This window comes from Marmota flaviventris, chromosome 18, assembly GCF_047511675.1.
Source record: "Marmota flaviventris isolate mMarFla1 chromosome 18, mMarFla1.hap1, whole genome shotgun sequence".
NCBI classification, from domain to species: Eukaryota; Metazoa; Chordata; class Mammalia; order Rodentia; family Sciuridae; genus Marmota; species Marmota flaviventris.
Genome location: NC_092515.1, coordinates 809,031 through 825,096, shown reverse-complemented (window position 1 = coordinate 825,096; position 16,066 = coordinate 809,031). Strand labels below are relative to the sequence as shown.

The window sequence follows — 16,066 nt, the reverse complement described above, 5'->3', positions numbered from 1 at the left end:
GAACAGGTTTCAGGAAGAAGATCACGGATTGTTTTAGCCATGTTCCTCCTATGTCTCAAGGTGGAGAGAGCAGATAGATAGGGGGACATAGGGGCCTACAGTGTGAGGAAGAGGGCTGGGCCTGAAATATCAAAGGGATGGAAAGTGTGGCCAGGGCCCAGTTGGGTGAGGAAGTCTTCAGGTTTTAAGACTGGGGGGGGGGGGGCTCTGTGGGGTTGGCTGAGACATGAAGCAGACCATGTGCCGATTCTTCAGAGAGCTGCAAACCTGGCCAAGGAGGGATTCTGGACCATGTATGCAAAAAAGGAGATTTGGCTGGGCAGGTGTTGCATGCCTATGATCCCAGCAACCTGACGGGATGGGGCAAGAGGATTCAAGTTTGAGGACAGTCTTGGCAACTTGGAGCTGGCCTGGGATGGAGACCAAGATGTTAGATTGTTCATATTCTCCACCTGAAGACTTGGCTGACCTTTAGGATCGCTGTAAAACAAAAGAAAGGTCATGTAGGCTAGTGTAGCAGATAGACTCCAGACCAGGACACTGCCTCTTTTCCTCCCTCACTTTTTAAGGCAAGAGGGGATAATTTGCTGTTGTAGTCAAGAGACACCAACAAGTTCTCTTCCCTGTTACGTAAGCAGGCCTGGTTGCAGAAAGGACAAGTAGCTGACTTGCCTGTTCAGCCTCTTCCTACAGCTCATTATTCTGACAATGTATGAACTACTTATTGATTTAAATACTAATTAACCAGTATCTTTCTAAATGTATATATATGTATGTAGGCAATTAGAAGTGAAATCATTTAGCTGGGTTCCACCGTGCATGCCTGTAATCCCAGTGACTTGGGAGGTTGAGGCATGAGGATTGCAAGTTCAAAGCCAGCCTCAGTAACTTAGTGAGGATGTAAGCAACTTAGTGAGACTCTGTCTCAATAAATAAATAAATAAAAGTGAAGTTACTCAGTAAGTGCAAGTTCTGCAAACTTCATGATTAGTTTGACATTAATTTATCTCTATTTGCTTACTATGGAAAATTTCATATCACATCCTCTACAACATCAAAAAAAAAAAAAAAGCTGAAAGGATGCATCCAATTTCAAAGCCATAGTACTTCATTTGTACTGAAAACTTATAAAACAATCCTATGGATAGGATTATCTGATATGTAGTGTGTGCGTCAAATGTTTGATACCTATATGACCCCTGTAAGTAGGAACCATTCTTCTCCTCTATTTAGAGATGAAGCCCAGGGAGGTTTAGTTCTTTCCCAGAGTCACAGATCTGTTAAGCCCCTCTGAGCACTGAGGTCTGAGAAGCTGAGTTCATAAAATCAGCTTGAGGTCAATTTGATCCAAGGCGGGCAGAGAGGTGGTGGTCCAACTCAACCTGTAGGTTCTACTGTGATTGTGATTTCTCATGACCTCCCTCTTCCCTCAGGGTCCCCTGGCAGTGGCAGAAATGAACCCTGCACAGGTGAGTAGAGGGTTCCCTTTCAACCACCCTGTTACCTCCCATATGGCTCTGGCACCCCAATATAAGAGACTATTTTTCTGCCCTTCTCCCCTCTTTCATGTCTGAAGAATGGGTTCCACCAGGTCCAATATCCTATATTTGGTCTTGGGTCATTCCTGTTTTTGACAGCTGATGGGGTAAGGTACAAGGCACGGGATCTAGAATATTCAAGTGCTTGGAGGTGAAACAGAGCAGACATTTTCAGGGAACTGCAAGTCTCTATTATGTGTGGTAGGCGTGGGGAGCAGGGAGAGGGGTGGATAAAGGCACAGACATCAGGCCTAGAATGACAGCCTCAGGTTCTGTTCCTCTTATTTCAGGGGGGTGGGATCTAAGAAGATTTGAAGCAGAAGAGGGCCATGTTATGACTCAGACTTAAAGGACTCCCTCTGGCTTTGCAATATGTTTTGTACTGGAGCTGCCCATATTTCACAATATAGAAAGTGATAAGTGGGGCTGGGTTGTGGCTCAGTGGTGGAGCATTTGCTTGGCATGTGTGAGGCACTAGATTTGATCCTCAGCATCATATAAAAATAAATAAAATAAAGGTATTGTGTCCACCTACCACACACACACGAATATACACATTTATTTAAAAAAGAGAGAAAGTGATGTGGTGGCTCCTGGTGGAGTCCATATTGGAGACATGCACAGCATGGTGGCTGGTGTGGGACTGAGAATGAAGTTGTGGGTCAGAACTAGAAGGCAGCGTCTGTAGGTTATTGTGGTAATGCCATTTAAGGATAAGGAGTGAGGGTCAGGGGGACTGCGAACTGCATCTCTCAGTGGGATGCTTAGATGCTAGTGGTTGGAGTTACAAAGTACCGATGAGGATTCGGAGTGTGAGAGTGTATGTGTGAGATAGCGGGGTGGAGGAATAAGACAGAATGAGGAGCAAGTGAACATGATATGGATACTGTGGGGAAGGGGGAAGGGGATCAATAACCTTGCTGAGCCTTGATTGGGGTGAGGTGGGGTGAGGGTTTGGGTGAAGGTTTGAAGGTCAGTGCAGCTGGGTTTTGAATGAAGTTTCGGTGGAGAGCAGATGGTCATGACTGCTTATGGGACAAGAGATGCAGTGCAGAAGCTGGATGGCCATAGGGTTTGAGGTCCCTGCATAGGCTTGGGTGGCTGAGTGAAGTTGAAAAAGGGGCTAGAGTGGAGACCGTCACAGCAGGGCTTTGATCAACCCCTGGTGCTAGGGAAATCTGGTGTTATGTTCCAGGACTGGGGCCGAATTGGTCGCTAGTTGTATTTGCTCTATGCTACCTTGTTTCCTTATTGCAGAGTAATGGAAATATCTGTGGTGTGGTCCAGGAGGTGTCTCTGGAACTGTAGTAGTGGAGGAGCCGAAGCTGTGATCAAAGTGCAGTTCAAAGAGTGATGTGTATGTTGGAGAATTGTTAGTGATTAAGTCTAGGCCCTGAACTGGGCACAGGAGGGAGAGGGGTGAGTCCAAGTTTGGTTGTCTGGGAAGCAAGATCTGGGGGGCCCAGGGAAACTGGCTGGCTTGAGGGGATAGAGTTCTGTATACCAGGCCCACAGCCTGTTTTTCTGTGTGCTAAACACAGTGGGGATCATGACAATGAGCTGCTCTTCTACTTTGGGAGGTGTGGAGGAGATTTAGTAGTGAGTGGTTGTGGGGAAGGACTGGAAACTGGACAGAGGTGTAGCAGTGATTGAACCCATGGGGCGTAACTTTATGGATATGAATGAGTGACGACAGGTATATGCCAATGACAATAAAAGAAGGAATTTATTCCTTACATTTTCCCAAGAACAGTGCATGCCACATGTTGCAGGGCCACATAAAAGAATTGATTGGTCAGAAGGCATAAGTCAGGAGCAAAGGGGAAGTTTAGGCCATGGTCATTATTGGGGTTCCCAAGGAAAAGACAAGTCAGGGCAGGATGACCAGCTTAAATTTGGGTGTTAAATAATTCCAGCATTCCTGGGGCACCAGGGTTTGGCCCTGGTTTGACTTAGGACAAGGGGACTATGGGCTTGATCTGTGAGAGTTAGATGAGGAGGTCACTCTGAATGTGGGCTTAGCATGGCCTAGGAGATGTAAACAAACCTGTTAGTTTAGCCCCGTAATTAATGGGTGCCACATAGATCAATGTAAAATGTAACACAACCCAGCTTGAAGAGAAGGCTCTCATCTACTGAACTTTTTCTACTGTGGCAGGGTCGTGTGGTCTTTGAGGACGTGGCCATATATTTCTCCCAGGAAGAGTGGGGGCACCTTGATGAGGCTCAGAGATTCCTGTACTGTGAGGTGATGCTGGAGAATTTGACACTTTTGTCTTCACTAGGTAAGGCTCTCACTTCTACACAGTATCTTTGGTTGGGCTCCTGTCCCTGTTACCCAAGGGCAGCTCTGTTTTCCTGGTATGTTCATGGGTCTACTTCCTTCCCTGATTTCCAAGCAGGTATGTTGTGGGGGCCAGGCCGGGGCTCTGTCCACAGCTCCAGTTCTACCCTAGCAGCCCATCCCCCACTGCTCTGAGGGCTTGCAAGAAAGACTCAAGTCAGAAATGTCCAGTTTATCCAAGAGATTCTGCTGACCTTGCCTGTCCCTTGCCAGGTTATATTTGAACAGATAGCCTGGCCTGGAACAGGAATTCTGGCACTGCAGTGATCATTAATTCGGGGGCCACGGGGTTGATCCTGCAGGACTGTTCTCTGACATGCTTATGATCGTGGAATGTGGGATGTCATGGGGTGGATCTCTGTCCAGTTTCCTTCTTTTCCCTGGGACCAGCCTTTTCCAAGTCTCATGCAATTTTTCACCTTGAGTGATAGGGAGAGCCCCGGGTACCTGAGAGGGTGGATATTACTTTAGCAATTGTAATAGAGTCTTAAAGGGGTTTGGTTCTGTTGGCTGGTAGTTGAGAAAGGGTGATGTCAGAGCTGGGTTCAGATCACACTGGGAACCTTCCCTGAGCTCACCATTGTTTGATGCCAGGGCCAGAGGCCACAATTTATACCTTCTCTTCTCCATTGTCATATCTACTCTGAGGTCCTGCCCTTGTCTACCACTAGTGCCACACATCCCCTCCCCACCTTTTGTGGCCTCCACCTCTCACCCATTCCCCCCAATGTTCCCTTTGCAGGGCCCTCCAACACGTGAGCTTTACTTAAGGAGTTGTGAAGTCTGCATGCATCTCCACATTGAACACCTGATGCTGTCACCAATAGTGTCCCCAGGTCTGGATACAGCCTTCTACACATGTTCACAGTCACAAACAGCCGTGCCTCCTACATACTGTTCACCCGTCACAAACAGCCATGGCCTGTTGAAATCATTTGCGGAGCAGTAGGTTGGAGGGCCTGCTTCTTTCCCCTACACCATAGCCCCATTTTGTGTCTTTATCCATCGTCAGAGCTTTCCACCATGGAAGCTTGCCAGGCCCAGCTCTGTGCTGCAGGCCTTCCTCACTGGCTTTATATCCACCTCCTGTCAGCAAAGCCATGAACTTATTCATGGACGTCTGACACACATTTATGATGGGGCTCCCCCTGTCATCAGAGTCAACTTGCACTTCATCATATTTCTGTCCTTACAGGTTGTTGGTATGGAGCCGAGGCTGAGAAGGCAGCTCCTGAGCAAGGTGTTTCTGTAGGAGCACCACAGGTCAGGACTCCAAAGCCAGGTTCATCCACCCAGAATGCCCAGCCTAGTGAGACATGTGACCCACTCTTGAAAGATATTCTGCACCTGGCTGAACAAAACAGAACACAAACTGAACAAAAGATACATATTTGTGAGTCAGAGCCGTACCAGCCCCAAAAGCAGATTGAAAAGAATCTTTCCAGAAGGGACAATTGGAAACTTTCATTTTTGAAGAACCACGGAGTTCACATGGCAGAGGGGGCCCTCACGTGCAGGGAAGATTGGAAGGAATTGCCAGCCACCTCACGCCTTCTCCAGCACCAAGTCTCTCACTGTGGGTGGAAGCCAGACAGGGAAACTGAGGGCAAGGAAGCCCTTCAGAGTGGACACAATGATTACATATGCAGTCAATGTGGGAAAGCCTTCAGATACAAACATTCAATGCTTGAGCACCACAAAAGCCACAGAGGAGAAAGGCCTTATGAGTGCAGCAAATGTGGGAAATTCTTTAGGTACAATGCCAACTTTGTGAAACATCAGAGGATTCACAGTGGAGAAAGGACTTATGAATGTAGAGAGTGTGGAAAATCCTTTATGTACAACTATAGACTCATGAGACATAAGAGGGTTCACACTGGAGAAAGGCCTTATGAGTGTGACATTTGTGGGAAATTCTTTAGGTACAGTTCCACATTTTTTAGACATCAAAGAGTTCACACTGGAGAAAGGCCTTATGAATGCAGTGAATGTGGGAAATTCTTTATGGACAGCTCCACACTCATTAAACACCAGAGAGTTCACACTGGGGAAAGGCCTTATAAGTGCAGTGAATGTGGGAAATTCTTTAGGTACAACTCCACACTCATTAGACATCAGAGACTTCACACTGGAGAAAGGCCTTATGAGTGTAGCATATGTGGGGAATTCTTTAGGTACAACTCTAACCTCATTAAACATTGGAGAAATCACACTGGAGAAAGGCCTTATAAGTGCAGTGAATGTGGGAAATCCTTTAGGTACCACTGCAGACTCATTAGACACCAGAGAGTTCACACTGGAGAAAGGCCTTATGAGTGCAGTCAATGTGGAAAATTCTTTAGGTACAACTCCAACCTCATTAAACATTGGAGAAATCATACTGGAGAAAGGCCTTACGAATGCAGTGAATGTGGGAAAGCCTTTAGCCACAAACATATACTTGTTGAGCACCAGAAAATCCACACTGGAGAAAGACCTTATGAATGCAGTGAGTGCCAGAAGGCCTTCATTAGGAAATCCCATCTGGTTCACCACCAGAAAATCCACAGTGAAGAGAGGCTTGTCTGTCCTGTAGGTGTGGGGCTTTCTTTAAGTACAGCTCCAGCTTTATTAAACATTAGAAATTTCACAATGAAGAAAATTTACCATTGACCATTTTAAATTGACAGTTAATGCTATGTAAATTCATATTTCAAATGCAGTTGATCTCAGAAACCTTTTTATCTTGCAGAAGTGATACCCTATTCTCTTTCCTGGTGTCCCTGACTAGTACTCTTCTATACTCTGTTCTATGGATTTGTTACCTATTAGCATCTTATATAAGTAGAGTCATACAACATTCATCTTTTTGTGAAACACTTATTTCACTTAGGATAATGTTCTTAAGGTTCACCCATTTGTAGCATGTGTCAGAAATCCTCACCCCACTGACTTTTTCCCCAGTGAAATAATATTCCATTGTATGTACATAACACATTTCTTTATCTATTCATTGGTTAATGGACATTGGGTTTCTTTTACTTTTTGACTACTAGGGAAAGTGCTGTTATGAACATAAACGTACATACATAGCTTTTTGAAACCCCACTTCAGTTCTGTTTGGGTATTAGAGTATATGCTCAGAAGGGGAAATTTTGGATCATAAAATATTTTTAGGGACTGTTTTCCGTACTACCTGCACCAGTTATGTTTTTACAACAGTGCAAGGGTTTCATTTTCTATATCCTTGCCAGTATGCCAATACTTCAGTTCTCTCTCTCTCTCTCTCTCTCTCTCTCTCTCTCTCTCTGGAATTGTTTTTGTTGTTGTTGTTTTATAGCAGCTATCTTGGGTGTGAGGTGGAGCCCTGCATTTTCTACTTTTATACTGCTAACCATTAGTGACACATCTTTTCCTGTGCTTGTTCAGATTTGTATATCTGAAGAAATATCTTTTCAAGTCATTTTCCCATTTTCTAATGGGGCTATTCGATTTTTTTTGTAGACCTGTAGAAATTTTTTAAACATTTTGGATTTTAATTCCATCCTAAATATATGCTTTTCAAATATTTTCTCCCAATCCATAGGTTACCTTTTTGTTTTGTTGATTGTGTCCTTTGATGTTGTTTGAAGGAATTTTGATTGTCATGTAGTCTAGTTAATTTTTATCCGTGTTTTTGATGTTATAACCAAGAAATCACTGTCAAATTCAGTGTCATGAAGCATTTTCCCTAAAGCCTTATGTTTATGTCTTTGATGTTCTTTTGAGACAGGGTCTTGATACGTTGCCCAGTCTGAACACCTGGGCACAAGTGATCTTCCCACCTCAGCCTTTGGAGTAGCTGGGACTACAGATATGTGTCATTGTGTGTGACTTAGGTTTATTTTGGTACAAAATATTAGGCCAAACTCTAACTTCATACTGTTCCATGTGGGTATATAGCTTTCTAAGCACAATATATTGGAAAAGATTGTCCTTTCTCCCTATTGAGTAGGCTTAGAACCCTTTTCAAAATCATTTGACCACATATGCCAGGGTTTATTTCTGAATTCTGTTCAATTGATCTGTATACCTTTATGAGAGTATTACAATTGGATACATACTTTTAAATTTTTTTTAATGAATATAATGCTGAATCCATTTGGCGGCCTAGGCTAGAAGTTTGTCAGTTCCTCTTTTGGAGCAGCTAATTATATCTATATCCAATTACTTAAATTAGCCCATTCACAGGGAATCTGGGAAACAGCTAATTCAATCCAGTAGTCTCATAAACTGTCCCCTACAACTTCAGGTTGCTGTGGCTGCTATGATGCTATTCCCTGTGGGGCCCTGCTTGAGTTTTCTCTTTCCTAGCTGTAAATAATAAATACTTTTGCCTTTAATATATATTAAAGTGACATTATGTTATTTCTTGCCATGAAGTGAACTTTGTTTCAAAAAACAATCCATACCAAGAAAGGTATTAAAATTGCAGTGGGCAGGGGAATGTAGCTCAGTTACGCAACATGTGCAAAGCCCTGGGTTCAATTCTCAGCAACACATACACATACAAATGCAGTAGATGTTGGAAAATTCTTTAGCCATTTTTCTGACCTAATTCAACACCAGGAAATTCACACTGGAGAAAGGCCTTAGGAGTACAAGCAGTGCATTCTTTCCTCGTTCAACATAACTCATTACAGCAAATCTCTAGTGATTCGTTCTCTAAGGAGGTAGTCAGCAATTGATCCCCTACTGTCCACATTAGTATTATTTGCTGTGTTGCCACATATATGGAAACTTTGTGAACTGTGTGGCACTACGGAGTTTGGCACTTTTGTCAAAGTTATTTCATTTTTACAAAAGTCGTCTTCCCTCTAGCAATGTGCAGAGAACCACAGTGTGTAATAACTTTGTCACATTAAAATGCTCAGATATGACATCATGCCGTGCTCTCTTATTTCAACTGGAGGATTCACCAATTACTTGACACCTTTGGGCCTCATGCCTTCCTTCATGATTGGTTTGGTTTGTGGATGTCAGCTCTGGACAAAAGACAGGGGCTGGTATTGACTGGAAGATTGTTCGAGTTTTCCTTCAGGGCATTATTTGTCATTTTGTGACTCCCAGGATGGATTTTTCCAAGCTCCAAGTCAACCATACCATGAACTCCTCCCTGCTCTCCAGTTTTTGTAATAATTTCATAAGCTACCATAAGTCTTAGGTAGCTACTGTGTGCTATTAGTTTAGCACAGAATTGGTCTCTGCTAGAATAAAAGGATGAACTTTTTTTTTTTTCCTTTTGGCACCAGGGATTGACCTCAGGGGCAGTCCACCACTGAGCCACATCCCCAGCCCTATTTTGTATTTTTACTTAGAGACAGGGTCTCACTGAGTTGCGTAGCTCCTCACCTTTGCTGAGGCTGGCTTTGAACTCAGGATTCTCCTGTCTCAGCCTCCAAAGCCACTGGGATTACAGGAACGAACCACTCGCTGGCCACCACTAACTTCATTTGTAATGCTATAGTTTAGATTTTCTAATAATTTAGGTCAATGAGATCCTACAGTTACTCTCGTATGGATGCTGATATAGCATTTAAAAATATTTATCCATGTTTGTGCAAAAACCAGCGTCTAGTTTTCTAAGAGGGAGCAAGGGGCTGCACTATGCATTATAGGTGCATGGGGAATAAATAGCAACGTGCCTTGATGTTTGACAATCGCTCTGAGCAAAAACATTCCTTACTATAGGAAAATAAAGCTTAAGTAAGTTATATTTAGGTTCAGTTAAATATGAAGGGATTGTCAAAAATTGTAAACTAGCCACATCCCAGTGACTCAGAAAGCAGAAGAATTCCGAGTTCAAAGTTAGCCTCAGCAATACAGCAAGACCTCGTCTCAATAAAAAGTAAAGGGACTGGGGCGGTGGCATGTAGTAAAACGCCTTGCGTTCAATCCCCAGTACCATCCGCACCCCACACCCCCCGGTTCAGAAGACCTTTGTTTTATTTGTTCCTTTGGTGGCGCTGAGGCTCGAACCCAGGGCCTCACGCGTGCTAGGCAAGGGCCCAGCCCCTGAGCTAAGGCCCAGCCCCCAAACGGAGGCCCTTTCTCAAGGCCTCCAGCGCAGCCTGGCTTTCACCCCAAGAGTCAGGCGGGATCTGCCCTAGGGAGCGGCGGGCAGAGGCCTAGGGGCCGCTTTCCCCAACACTGCGGTGCCAGGAGGCCCAGCTCGGGTCGCTGGGGGCGCGCTGCGTGGGGGCGCCTTCCTGGGTCCCGAGGTGGAGGACCGGCCTCCACCCTGCCTGCTGCCCTGGGCGGGGCGCCCTTGGCTGCCCAGGAGCTCCACTCGGTGGGGGGTGCGTCCCGGGGCCAGGCCCCTGTCCACACCCGGGGCTCCTGCGTGGGGTCGGGTTCCAGCCTGTGACAAGGCGTGTGCGTAAAGGCTGTCGGCGCTGCCCAGTGGGCAGCCCTGCAGGGAGCGGGGAGCTGGCGGGGAGCCCTGGAAGGCTGGCCGGGAGATGGGTCAGTTCCACGGCGGCCTGCCCAGGTGGGAGGTTTACAGTGGGGTGGGAAGGAAGGGAGAGAAGGTGGGGTGGTGATAAGGAGGTCACTGCGGAAGACCCCAGGTGAACCGTGTGCCAGAAGAGGGAGTGGGTGCAGGATTCCTGCCACATTCCCTAGGGCTAAGGGCAGTAGGGAATAAAGGTCCGGTCCATCTCATGGTTTTCTTTCTTTTTCTTATTTTGCCTTGAAAATCAGAAAGAATGGAGTTGGGGAGCCTCTTTCAGTGTGGTCATAAGGTAGATTGTGGATATGGTGATTCTGAGATGTCACAGGTGGAGACATCCCATGGAACAGGATGTTCCAAAATCAGGGAAAGTAGCAGATCTGGAACTTTCAAAGGGTTAGAAGATGTGCATAGGACCAGGGCTTGGCCTCCGGATCAGATTGAAAAGGAAAAATCTTGTTTTATGTCACATGGGCTCTTTAATGAGGAAGGTGAGGACTCAGACTTAGGAGGTACACTATGAGGAAGGCAGAAGAATCCCTGAATTCCCTTCAGAAAGGAGTAGATTGATTGATGGATGGATGGATTGGTGGTACTGAGGACTGAACCCAGGGCTTTTGCACATGAGGCAAGCACTGTACCAACTGAGCTATATCCCCAGCCCAGGAGCACATCCGAAGTAAGAATCCTGTTTGTACAAAGAGAGTCCTGGATGAAGTACAGATGCCGGGAGTGGAGGTGTAAGTTGTTATAAACATGGTGTCCTGTAGGCTTCGTAGACCCCTAGGGTTGCTCTGTGAACAAGGGAAATATAAGTTGGGATAGTAGAACATTGGACCAGACCTGGGCATACTTTCTGATCATCTACCCCAGTCCCGGGACCTCAGCAAACATTCTTCAGAATATTAATGTAACAGAGTTGGTTGGTGAAGGGACCAATCACTGAGCTGCCTGCTCAGCATCTCCCAACAACTTAAGAATTTATAAAATATTTATTCACTAATTAAGCAATATTCTACATGTGTATACATAGCTAGTCAGAAGTTAATGCAACCAACAGGTTATATTTAAGTACTTCATAATTGTTGGGATGTTCATTTACCTTTAAGTATTTGCTTACAATGAAAAGTGTTATATAGGGCTGGGGATGTGGCTCAAGTGGTAGCGTGCTCGCCTGGCATGCATGTGGCCCGGGTTCGATCCTCAGCACCACATACAAACAAAATGTTGTGTCCGCCGATAACTAAAAAAAAAAAAAAAATTAAAATTCTCTCTCTCTCTCTTTAAAAAAAAACCAGAAAAGTATTATATATTACATGTTTTCTTAATCTTAAAAAGTAGGGGAAATATCCAAATTTTCAAAATTCTTCCACTTCTTTTGCACTGAAAACACATAGACCTTTAATCTATAAACTGTAATTGCCAATGCAGCAATGTCTACTATGCCAACATGAACCTTATGGTGTGGAAACCATTTTTATCCCCATTTTACAGATAAGATCACTGAGGCTGAGGGGAGGTTCTGTCCTTGTCTAGAGTCACAAAGGTGCTAAGCTTAGCCTTAGGTCACTTTGCTCCAGGCAGGGCAGAACCACTAGTATCCATTTTCCATGGTCTGCCTCTTAGCCCTTTTAACTCACCTGGTTTCCTACAGACTATAGCTAGCTCTGTGTACTGTACCCACCTCTCCCTAAATAGTTCCCTTCTCTGCCACTCCAGCTTTTAACGCTCAGGAGTCAGAAATTTTATTTAAGATAACCCAAGAACCTTGCCTGTTCCTGGTCAGGTTTCTATTCAGGTGAATGAAAACTGTGCCTTCCCTCCATTTATGTTGCTGGCATTCTTAGGGCCTGCCCATGCCAGAAACTAGGTAGTTTCTTTTAGGCCATCAGATCACTTTGAGGGAAAGCGGAATCAGCCACAAACATGGCTAAGCCTAGAGTGAGAATGTGGAGCTGAGTGCAGCTGATCTTTGATTAGAGATAGGTAGAGAGAGAAGGTTCCACCATGCGACCAGCATGCTGGCTTCATACTAGAGGCTCGTAGCATAGAAGTTAACTAGTGAGATCAAAATAAACACATAAAACTCAATTTACCTTTTTCTTTGACCAGGTCTGAGACGGCTCTCCCCTCTGGCTCCTGCCTCGAGCCACCCGGTGGGGCAGTGAGGCTTACTCAGGACTAGCAGGAGAGAGAGAGAGAGCACGCCAGGGAGTGGCCTTTTATTGGGGGACAAGAAATTCAGGGTAAAATTCCATCCGATGAAGGTCGCGGGGGACAGCATTCCAAGGTCAGGGTCAGTGATTGGTCTCAGGGTCAATGGTCAGTCACACCCCCACACGGATGGGCTCTCGCACCTAGAGTGGGTGGGGATTAGTTATGACACAGTTTAGCCAGAATGCCTCACACCCAATCAGGGAGGTGCCCAATCACGTGCGAGAATGGCTTCCCACAGAAGGTCATACTGTTAATGGGACAGCATGTGCGGTGTAAATCAGAGGACATCCCAGATCTGGTATTCAGTGGAGGTGAGGGAGAACTGTGAAGTTGTCATGTAGGTTTGGTAATTGAATTTAAAGCAAGAAGCAGGGCAAAATTGGAGACCTTTAGAGCAGGGGTTGGGGCTGCTCCAAGCACTAGGGAAGCTTGACATTTTGGTCATTACATGTGCAGCTAGGATTTTTGTTGCATCTGTCACGTGCCTCCTTGATTCCATGTACAGAGTGCTGTGTTGGGAGGTCACATATAAATGCCTGTGGTGCAGACTGAAAGAGTGGATGAAATGGGTGGAGGAACTGGAGATGTGAGGGAGGTGCCATCCAGGGTGGTGTGCAGTCAGGATTGTGAATGGATGGCCCTCCAGGCACTTAAGGGAGAGAAATGAGCCTAAATTTGATTCTCTGGAAGACAAGAATGGAGGATCCCAAGGAGACTGGCTGATATAGGAGGGTTAGGGCCCCACTTAGCAGGCTGTGATGAAGCTTTTCTTCCCTCTTTCACACCTCTTTGTCCTAATCAGTGGAAATGAGGGAAAAGCAGGCCGCAGGACCACCAGAACCTGTTACTTCTTCCTCATTGGGGTGGGCTAGAGGCTTAGTAGGGAATGGATATGTGGGTTGCAAAGGGGGAAGCCAGAAGATCCTGGAGAGGAAATGCATCATTGTTTGCACCCACAAAATTTTAATTTTGTGAATTTGAATGATAGCTAATGATATTGAAAGGAAATTTATTTCTTATATTTCTCCAGTGCTAAGGATGTACCATGCAACAAAGGCCAGAAGGGAAGCAGTAGATGTGGTCTATAGGCAGATGCAGGGTTGAGAGAAAGGATGCCTCAGAAGCTCCATGAGGGTCTTGGCAGGAAAGGCAAGGCAGGGCAGAGTGAAACGGTTTTAAGATTGTCCAATTTGACTAGTCTGGCAAGCTTTGGGGCATAGGGACTATCCCTGGTTATAAGGTTCCAGGCATCAGGTTGATTTAGTGTAGGGAAATATTGATGTGTGCGCCAAGTAAGGAAGTGGTTCAAAATATGGACTGGATCCCAGTGGAACTGGAAACAAATTTGGCCATTTGGCCCTACAATTAATAGATGCAGAACAAATATATACAAATTTGGAAACACAGAACAGGAAGCTGCTCATAATTGATGTCATAATTTTGGCAGGTCCATGTGGTCTCTGAGGATGTGACCATATATTTCTCCCAGGAGGAGTGGGAACTCCTTAGTGAGGCTCAGAGGCACCTGTACCATGACGTGATGCTGGAGAACTTTGCACATTTGTCCTCACCAGGTAAGTCCCTCAGCCAGTGCCTGAGGTGGGCGCTCCCCCCCCCCCCAGACAGAGCTGATCTTAAGTTCTGTCTTTGCCACACCAGGCCATGGGTGCTGTCTCCTTCCTTGGTTTCCTACCAGACTATTGTGGGAGCCAGAGGTTGGTTCTGTGCACTGTATCCACTTCTGCCCAAATAGTCTCCCCTGCTACTCTAGCTTTTAATGCTCAGAAGTCAGAAATGTTTTAAGAGAACCCAGCAACCTTGCCTGTTCCTGGTCAGGTTACTCTTCAGGTGTATGAAAATTGTGCCTTCCCTCCTTTCATGTTGCTGGCATGCTTAGGGCCTGCCAATGCCAGGAATTTCAGGCATTTACCTGGTCACTACATGTGAGGATTAGCGAGTCATTTCTGCAGGACTCTCCAATGGAAATCCTTATAATTTTAGATGGAGAATATTCTGGGTTATATGCTCTAGGTATACGCTGGCTTTTCCCTTTTCCTCTTTCATCTAGAACTGGCCAAGGCCAGGCTTAGGTAGTTGCTCACCTTAAGCACGGGACAGTGCCTGGGTCCTGTCAGGGTGGAATGCCAGGATTTACTCCACAATGACAAGAGAAGTTCAACCATCATAGCCCTGGCGGGTAGGAGCTGGGAAGAAGATTGATGAGAACTGAATGCAGATCATACTTGTAGGCCAGCTCAGTTTTATGCCCTTGCCTGTGACATATTTGTTTCTACTTCTCCTCCCCATTTCATTTCCCCCTCTTACTTATGGCCCCTAGTTCTTCACATCTCTGGCCTTCACCTCTTGCCAAATCTCTTCTTTTTAACTCTTTCTGGTTCTCTTAGCATTTGACTCAAGGTGTTTTGAGATCTTATACACCAGCCACTCTTACATAAGTCAGCTATATCCCTGGGTCTGGACACGACTTTCTATATCCGCTCACCAGTTATCGGTATCCATAGCCTCATTTAAGGCCATTTGAAGAGCAGTCAGTTGAGGGCTGACCCTCCTCCCTATTCTTTATCCCTCCTTGCATTTTTACCTATTGTAGGGCTCTCTGGTGGTGGGAATGTGCTAGGCCCAACTCTGTCCAGCAGGTCTTTCACTCATCGACTTTAGTGTTTAATTTATGTCAGTAATCCCCTGGACCAATCTGTGTGTGTATCCGAAATTTACTATGGTTCTGCCTGTTTCAACTAAAGTGATCCTGCCTATTATTAGTATATCTATTCTTACAGGTTGTTGGCATGGAGCTGTAGATAAGGAGATTCCTTCTGAGCAAGGTGTATCTGTAGGAACATCCATTCAGAAGCCCTGTGAGACATGCAGCTCACTTTTGGAAGACATTTTGCATCTGACTGTGCACAGCAGTGGAACACATCCTGAACATAAGTTGTTAAGTGTTTGGCAGAGCTTTACCAGCACCAACAGCAGCTGCTTAGATCAAATCACTGTGGAAGAACCATGGAGTTCACATAGCAGAGAGGACCTTCACAAGCAGGGAGGATGGAAAAGACTTTACTGCCAATTTCGATCTTTTTCAGAAAAAAGCTCTTCACAGTGGTTAGCTGCCGCAGTCTGGCTGGGCACAATTCCGAGCCACTTATCAAGCAGAAACAAACTTTATTTTTACAACACATGCTGCACCACTCCAGCTCTTCAGGAATTTCCTCAGAGCCCAACTGCCACCACCTGCTTCCCACAAGCCTCTCAAACCCCCCCCACCCCCCACCCCACTCCTCCTGCTCTTGAGGCCGATTGGCTGGGTCACGTGGGCAGAGCCAAAAGAGTCCCCCAATGAGCAGCTCCGTGGTCTGAAAGGGCGGAGAAACAGCCCAATGAGCATCACTGCAGAGGAACCAATCAGCTGGCAGCTGGAAGTTTGCTGGGGCCACAGTGAGCCAATCAGCTGGAAGTTTGCTGGGGCTCCTTCGGCTG

The 16,066-nt window shown here is 45.7% G+C and overlaps 1 protein-coding gene across 1 annotated transcript; it reads left to right on the top strand.

Moving 5' to 3' along the window:
* The first annotated feature begins 216 nt into the window (after positions 1-216).
* LOC114079752 (zinc finger protein 548-like) lies at positions 217-8,268 on the top strand. Its single transcript, XM_027921141.3, is given in 4 exon segments — positions 217-1,469; positions 3,697-3,823; positions 5,078-6,441; positions 6,444-8,268. Coding segments are annotated over 4 exon segments (1,608 nt in total). The 5' UTR covers positions 217-1,412; the 3' UTR covers positions 6,504-8,268.
* Positions 8,269-16,066: the final 7,798 nt, after the last annotated feature.